This window comes from Trichoplusia ni, chromosome 6, assembly GCF_003590095.1.
Source record: "Trichoplusia ni isolate ovarian cell line Hi5 chromosome 6, tn1, whole genome shotgun sequence".
Taxonomy (NCBI): Eukaryota; Metazoa; Arthropoda; class Insecta; order Lepidoptera; family Noctuidae; genus Trichoplusia; species Trichoplusia ni.
The window spans coordinates 4679671-4687779 of NC_039483.1; the positions used below are offsets into that span (position 1 = coordinate 4679671).

The 8109-nt window shown below is 35.6% G+C and overlaps 2 protein-coding genes across 3 annotated transcripts; both read left to right on the forward strand.

The window, feature by feature from the left end:
- The first annotated feature begins 370 nt into the window (after positions 1-370).
- LOC113494905 lies at positions 371-7874 on the forward strand. 2 transcript variants are annotated; one of them, XM_026873424.1, is made up of 8 exons: positions 371-667; positions 991-1052; positions 1140-1368; positions 5383-5606; positions 5695-5937; positions 6014-6160; positions 6779-6951; positions 7514-7874. In XM_026873424.1, exons 2-8 carry the CDS (start codon positions 1050-1052, stop codon positions 7671-7673), a joined length of 1179 nt encoding a protein of 392 aa, XP_026729225.1. In that variant the 5' UTR covers positions 371-667; positions 991-1049; the 3' UTR covers positions 7674-7874. The 2 variants fall into 2 exon arrangements, with proteins under 2 accessions (XP_026729225.1, XP_026729223.1); XM_026873422.1 differs by having other exon boundaries at positions 371-1052.
- LOC113494907 (glutathione S-transferase 1-like) lies at positions 3707-4674 on the forward strand. The gene has a single exon (XM_026873426.1). The coding sequence runs from the start codon at positions 3884-3886 to the stop codon at positions 4529-4531; it is 648 nt and encodes a 215-aa protein (XP_026729227.1). The 5' UTR covers positions 3707-3883; the 3' UTR covers positions 4532-4674.
- Positions 7875-8109: the final 235 nt, after the last annotated feature.

An 8109-nucleotide genomic window follows, 5' to 3' on the forward strand; every position in this document is an offset into this window, starting at 1 on the left:
ATGAGATGAATTGATACTCTCACTTGACAAACGAATTTCCAAGTCAAATTTGTCGCTAAGAATTCTTGATCAAGTCATCAATATTCTATTTCAGTGGAATCCTCGTGGGTTTATTACCACTTTCTGCACCCAAAACTTCTAAACGACTTAACAGATCAAACATGTCTAAGAACATGATTCACTTTCGTTCGGCAGCTATGATGGCCACAGACACACGTCAAATAGCATCTCTTTTCTCGCGTCGGAGGTTGAAAATACTTGTTTCACTAAGGGCTGATTTTTCAATCGCCAGATAACTTTTATTCGACGAATATGTTTGACGTTTTGACAGCTTTTGTATAGAAAATATGTCAAACGGCCATATTATTTATCCCTCAGATAAAAGTTATCTGACGATTGAAAAATCGGACTTAAGAAAAGTAAATCTATTACCTAATCATGTTGTAGAGTACTTAATAATACATCAAGTGACATTGATAGGTTCGAAGAGGAATATCACAAAATAACTGAAGGAAAAGGCAGAAACGTCGGCTATTTACGTCTTCCTAACCTCATTGTCTTTAAAACTGTATGTTCGATACATTCGTCTGAACGTCGAATGGTACCTATGTACAATTAATTTCAATTCAAGCAATCATATGCTTCAATGCTGTTTTAAATTGAGTAGGTAATAGTAAACTATTTATTTGGTGTTACAGCGTTCCACTCGAAATGGGAATGACATAGTGTTGTAGTTTTTTTACGATTTCTTCAGACTATTTAATAAGATTAAATTAATAATTAGTCTACTATCGATTAGAACTCGATTTATTCGAAAAATTTAATAAATCCGACTCAATGAGAACAAAAAACTGGCAGTTAATTGAAAATGTCGAAATTGATACATTTCGTTTTTATTTTTGCATTTCTAAATGATAAGTTTTGATTTGTTTACATTGAAGTTGTTAATAATTTATCATCCGTATTTTAATGTTAATTTCGTTATTACAGTTGGTTTCAGTCAACGCAGAATAGTCAAAGGTGTACGCACACATGGACAAAAAAGGTATATGGTAAGTAAATAAGTTTTTTTTTTGCATTTAAAACTGGCCATGCAACGTATACATTCCTCAAATACAACTTTACAAATACTCTTTTAGGTGTACCTTATAAAATCGCGGGAATCGACAGACGTTTACGATTCGTGGCTATGCGGCGGCGCTTTGGTCACTACAACTCAGATACTTACTTCTGCAGCCTGCATCATTGAAATAGATAACATTTATGCCATAGCTGGTTATAGAAAATACGTCAATGGCCGGGATATCGATAGAGATAATTGCACCAGGCTTAAGAAGCAAAGAGTTGTGAAGATTCGTGTGCCGCGCGGTAAGTTTTAAGAACGATACCTATTGGATGAATTTGGTTGAAGTACATTTTATCATTTATCTGGTCCCCGATTCTGCTACTTACAATGGCCGATGAATTAATGGAATTACAGACATTTTTACAACAATAATTGGAAATACAGTAAGGGGCGGTACACGCACGGTCAATATCTACAATGAATTTCCAACTATTAGGTATATTGGAAAACTTCAAGAGAATAGTAATAGCTTCAAATTGTTGCCAGTCATTCATCGGCCATCGGTATGTAGGGGAAGGTGGGGTAAGACGGGGACCTTGAGGTATTTCATAAATAAAACCCACCTTTTTTAATTGCACGCTGTAAGAACTTTTATTAATTAAATAATCATGCTTTCTTCTTTAAGTTATAATCAGTCAAAACAAAAAAAATAAAGTTCTTCTGAAAGAAATATCAACTTAAAAAAAATAACGAAATCTCCCCATCTTGCCCCACCTATAGGGTAAGATGGGGTATCCCCTAGGGTAAGATGGGGCATAGAGTACTTAAGCGTCGTCGTCTTCACAAACTGGGCAGATATGATCAGCTTCGTCATCGCTATCTTCCACTCTTGCACAAACACGCTCACTTGCCTCAAGTGTGATAAGTGATACAAGTATGATAATCGGAATACAAGCCGCGACAGTATAGACATTCTGTATGTTCTCCTTCTGTGCCTTTTCGCTTTTTTGGTTTTTCAAGTTCTCTTTATAGCTATTTTTGTCATTTACTTTTTGTTTGTTACATGTGGTTTTAGTTTCTACCTGTTTTGTTTTTCCTCTCATTCTGTTTTATATGAAAAAGCAAAAATAATAGCTGCTTTTCCCCTTCTTCGAACTTGGCTTGGTCTTTTTTCGGCGAATCGCGAATAAGGCATTAACTGTTTCGGGCTAACCATATGGAATGCATCATTATCTATAGAATCATTTACTGTTGCCTGCTTGAGACATGAGGCTGTAGCAGTTGGTGGAGGTGGAGAGTTTGCTAAATAATGTAGCCATTTAAGCATCAGGAAATGACAACATTACTGTTTTTGGAACTGTACTATAAAAAAATAATTAATGTTGAATGCAATCTCAATACAAACTGAGTAACAACTCAGCGGATAAGATCGGGTACCAAACCCGTCTTGCCCCACATAAGTACCCCATCTTTCCCAAACTGGACTTAAAAGTTGTATTGAATTTTTAGAGGTTATAAATCAAAAGAAACCGGCATGAATTAATGAGTTTACAATAGTAAAATAAATACAAATTAACAAAAAAATATGTCACACATTATGTTTATCATACATTATAACAGTCATGCACTTTATATGCTTCAATAATCAGATAAAACCACTTAAAATTTAAAAAATGTACTTACCATGAAGAATCGTGCGCTCCTTCGAACAAACTTTTTGCGACTCTAACAAGTACTGATAAATACGACTAGATGGCGTCAAAATAACTTTTCAAGTAATACTGTATTATATATTTTTGGAGGGTCCCCATCTTACCTCGCTACCCCGTCTTACCCCACCTTCCCGTAAATAGCAGAATTGGGGCCCTGTTGTTTTGTTAATATTCAGTGTCGAAATAATAAGAGAATGCGTTTGTAGTAGATAGTAAAGAAAATTCGATTAAACGCTCAATGATTGCCATGAAACGTGATTATACGTAAGATACGTAGATTTGCAGAAGGGTATGTAGTCAGCATTTTTGCATAATTTTGTATGCGAAAGAGAGAAAAATAATTCTCTTGGCCTTCATATAACGATCGGTCGGATACCTAGATAAGAATATAGCAGACGTTGGTCAGTGTTGCCAACTGGCAAAAATATTTAATTAATTATCGATTATTGTTCCTGATCCAAAATATTGTACTATTCGCGTTTAAATCTTATTCCCACGTTTTTTTATATACTCACTTTCTTGTTTGTTGTTCCGGCTGGATTTTGAGGCACTTCCCGTTAAGCCAGCAGGCTGAGAATTTGAAACCAGTTTGCAACCCGATGGCAATGCAATTTGCAACTAAAAAAACGGCTAAACCGATTGTGACAAAATTGGGATGGAGTGACACACACATTTTAAAACGTGGGTTTTTAGATTTATTTTATCTTATTAAAATATTTTATCTTATATAAATATATTAAAATATATTTTATCTTACTAAATCGTCATCAATTATAAATAAAATACATTTTCTTTTTATGACAAAGTAGCTGACCCAGCTGACTTATCGTCAAGTGCAAATTGACTTTTTTAGGAAACACCCAACAGTGAATGTTTGTGATTTAAAATGGTCTTTAGTGTGATAGCAACACAGTTCAAATTAATTCAACATTTTTGTTAGAAAACAACATTACATTACGTTGACAGATAATTCGATTTCGTAATAACGAGTGGTATTTAGCGATAAGAAACTGATACAAGGTAACGATATAAAGGTAATAGCTATAAGTAAGTACTTACGAAAATTTCACATGTTAAGTAGTGATCAAACAGTAGTGTGAGCAAAATGTCAATAATAATACACAAGACCGCCGTCAGCCCACCGGCCCGAGCGACCTTGATGCTTACGAAAATACTTGGCCTTAACGTCGAAACTCGCGAAGTTCAACTGCCTACAAGAGAACAATTTAAACCTGCGTACTTGATGAAGAATCCCATGCACACAGTACCTTTGCTAGAAGACGGCGGCTTCGTACTAGCTGATAGCCATGCGATCATGACATATTTAACCTCAAAATACGGAGGCACAAAACAAGAGTTGTACCCTAAGGATGTGGCAGCAAGAGCTATAGTCGACCAACGCTTATACTTTGACGCTTCAATCTTGTTTCCACATCTGAGATCTGTGATTAATAAGGTTGTGAAATCTAGGGCACCGGGACTCACAACCGAGCAAATTGCTGATATCGAGGAATCATATTACATTGCTGATAAGTATCTCGAAGCGACGCGGTATGTAGCTGGTGACGTGTTGTCCTTGGCGGACATATCGTGTGTTGCCACAATCTCTTCGTTAAACTCTATAATTGAAATCGACGAAAAATATGTAAAGCTGCGGGAATGGTGGGCGCTACTTCAGAAAGAGGACTGGTACCAGAAAGAAAATGAGCCTGGCTTAAGGCTTTTTGACGGTTTTATTAAAAAGTTTCTTTAATTTTTTTTTAAATCTTTTCAGTCCGTCGCATATGTAATTGCAAAATAAGGATTTATACTCGGAACGCGTGCTGCTTGCAATGGCTGGGCGGTCTGCTTACCTTGATCTTAGTAGCTGATAGTTAAATGTCATAATGACTTGTAGTATTTGTTTGTTTGACACGGCACCTATACACTATATATATTATTATACTGTATTCCAAAATTATAAACTTATTTGCATTTAGCATTAAAATATTACAAGAAAGAAACAAAATTGTTTATTTCTTTATCATGTTTGTAATACCTACCGGTAACCATCATCATCATCATCTTCTCTGCTCTTCGTCACCCACATCGGGTTATGTCAGCGCTTAAATTTGATTGCCCGTACCTATCGGGTCGGTAAATTAGATAGGTACTTTTGAAACGGTCCGTGTTGAAAAATACTATGTACCTTGATGAAATATAAAATGGTCATTGTTTTATATTTTTTTTGTATCGTATATAATTTACAATTTTACAGAGTTAAATATTTACAGTACAATCATTTGCTATATACCAAAAAAAAAACATAAACAATAATTAAATCAAGGCATCAAAAAATTCATCGGCATCGCTGCCGGCTGGGAGTGTGCCCAAAAGGCTGGCAGCATTGCCACGTTGAATGGCAATGCTAATCCTCTGAGCATTCTATATGGTCTGCTTCAATTTAATAAAATGATCATTATTCTCCTTGAAATTGTAGAATTGACTATTGATTATGGATTAACAAATATGTTATGATAATAATAATAAATGTGTATTATTTTGACAGTTTATATAGACATACGACATTTGAAAGCCATCCATTTCCGTTTCTTTTAATTGTAGAGCATATCGCGAACTACAAGGGCTACACGAACTCCACTCAGTGGATGACCTTGGACATAGGAGTAGCCACTGTTGAGAAGCCTTACGACTTTGATGATGTATCATTCAAGATTTATTGTTCATATATCCCGACAACCATACCAATAAATTATAACACACATGTAGACGAAAAGGTTGGAACTAACGTGGTCGCCTTAGGCTGGGGTCGCGACAGAGGCAGTATAGTAAGTACCTAAATTAAACTTTATGATTGAATACATATACGGTACAGATGATGTTATTAACTATTTTGTTCTTACTTCCTATATATAGACCAGGGATTTAGTTGACCGAAATTCTGACACTTTGAGAGAAGCTTCAATCAAAATAAAAGAGAAGGAATACTGTATTCAAAAATTTCGAGGTAATGCCTTATCAGGAATTATAGAAAAATACATGATCTGTGCTCATGGTAAGGGATTATTGGATGGCGAGGGTTTAATCATTGAAGATTCGGACAAAAAAAGTCAAAAAAATTGTGATGAACTTCGTTCCTTAACTGACAGATATGACGAGGTGCGTATATTGTGATAGACAGAACTTGAAGGGCACGCGGCTGAAACCAAAGCTTAGAACGTTTTTTAAATTTTAGTGTCTTGAAGACAGTGTTAATCCTAGTTTTAGAAGCATAAAAGAGGTTTTAAATGGAACAGTGGGAGACCTTCAAAAAAAAAATGCTACCCACTTAAATACTCCTAAACCCGAGGTTGTGGTTTCGAGGCGACAAGGAATTTGTCAGGTAGGTTACAATACTGTAGTACTTTTTTTGTTAATGCATCGCGGTCATTCTCCGCAGATGTTGCTCCTTCCGTATGAAGTTCATCCAAAGTTAGTCTGTAGAAGATCGCGCTTAGCGATAAGAACGCCCATTGTGGCACCATGTAGGTTATTTCTAACCATCTTTCGGACCATTTATCAGTCTTATGTCCCCAACTCAGGTTACAATTATATCTAATTCAACAGATGTAACGAGTGGTACGCCACTCGTTACATCACCGGTTTCAAGGTGTCGCTAGCTCTGAGGTCCCGTTTTCGATCCCCGCTCGGGGCAAAGTAAACATTTACATTTCTACATCGTTCCGGGTCTGGGCGTTTGTGGCACCTTCGTTGTATCTGAATTTCATAACACAAGTGCTTTAGCAACTTACTTTGGGTTCAGAACAATATATGTGATGTTGTCCGCATTTATTTATTTAAATTTTTGTACCCTTAAGTGATTTCAACTACATATGGGTATTTGAGGCAATTCTGTTGAATCTTAGTGGATTATTTTCTAAAGCCTTTTTTATTTGACTTAAGATATATGATTATGGAGCATATTCTCTTGAAAAATAACATTCAAATGTTATACTTGTAGAACGATCATGGCGGTCCTCTGATCGCGTGGGTTGGCAGCACAGAGCTACTTATTGGAGTTGCAGTTAATAGCCTCTATGACGTAAATTTTGACTGCGTTGGACCATACTTGTTCACAAGTACTTCTGTTGCCGGCCAAATAGTGCGATGTTTGTTAGCTAGCGAAGATCTAACGTAAGTATATGAATTTTTGAAGCTGTACTTCTTTAGGCGCGTTGTGAAAGAAATATGAGAGTGACATTTTACGATGCGACCGCATCAGCGCTAAACCGCTGAAGTCTCGAAAAAAAGGCTAGGTACCAACAAAATAGAAATAGAATAGATGTTGGCACACTCGTCTCCTCTATTTATCCACATGATTTTAGTATTTTTTTAAAACGACTCCCGCTCTAAAGAATTTAATCCTTAGGTCGCGGGGGGTTTCACAAACAGTTTCAAAAAGTTTAAATGAATAAACTATGTCCAGTAGTGATTTTAACTGAATATTTCGATTAATATCGTACTATTTGTAAATATGAGTGAACAATGTTAATTGTGCTTCTATTTTTTTTCAAGTGCTCCAATATAATTGAGGTTAACTATCCTTATATATTATTGAACTATGCCAAAGTTGATGTAGACTTACTATTTCGAAAGTTTTAAAGTTTTGTTTTGCTGATTCGTACGAGATTTATAAAATACTATGTAGACGTCCGACTAATTAAATGAAGATAAAATCCATTTTTCTGATTTACAGTCGTAGGAACTGTCCTGAAGCGGAGATTGACGGCTATAATATTTTTGAGGAATATGTCCACTCACCGCAAAACGGTTTAATAGCAAGAACAAATGTTGCACCATTTCCTCCATCAAATGAAAATGATAGTTTTTCTAGTATAGAGGTCATTACTTTATAATGTTAAGTTTTATTATATAACCTCTTGCATAATGTGTAATATTTTTTCTATTCATAAGCTAATGGTCAGGGATTCCTGGTTTATTTTAATACGATTAAGTTAATTTCCCGTGACTCGTTTCGTGATTTTAACGAAACGTCCAAGAATTTTCAATTCGGATAGCAAGGACAAAAAATTGCGGTTTGATGATTCCAAATCGTTACTACTTATTATAATATTACTAGCTGTTACCCGCGACTTCGTCCGCGTGGTTAGAAAATATAACGTAGGATTTTTTTTAATCGGATTAGTTTTTTAGGGTGTTTGCCCTTAGTTGTAAAATATTTAATTACTGATCTGCTCCTATTAATCATAGATTGATAGTAGATATACACGGTGATATTTATTCGTCTTACAAAAGTAGCCCATTTAATGTATCCGACGTAAAATACCTCTA

What these genes read in the sequence shown, in the direction of transcription:
- LOC113494907 (XM_026873426.1), top strand. Translation starts at nt 3,884, where the DNA reads ATGTCAATAATAATACACAAGACCGCCGTCAGCCCACCGGCCCGAGCG.
- LOC113494905 (XM_026873422.1), top strand. Translation starts at nt 912, where the DNA reads ATGATAAGTTTTGATTTGTTTACATTGAAGTTGTTAATAATTTATCAT. An exon ending in TAACTGACAGATATGACGAG is followed by an intron (nt 5,938 to 6,013) that starts GTGCGTATATTG and finishes TTTAAATTTTAG; the next exon opens with TGTCTTGAAGACAGTGTTAA. An exon ending in TTAGCTAGCGAAGATCTAAC is followed by an intron (nt 6,952 to 7,513) that starts GTAAGTATATGA and finishes TCTGATTTACAG; the next exon opens with TCGTAGGAACTGTCCTGAAG.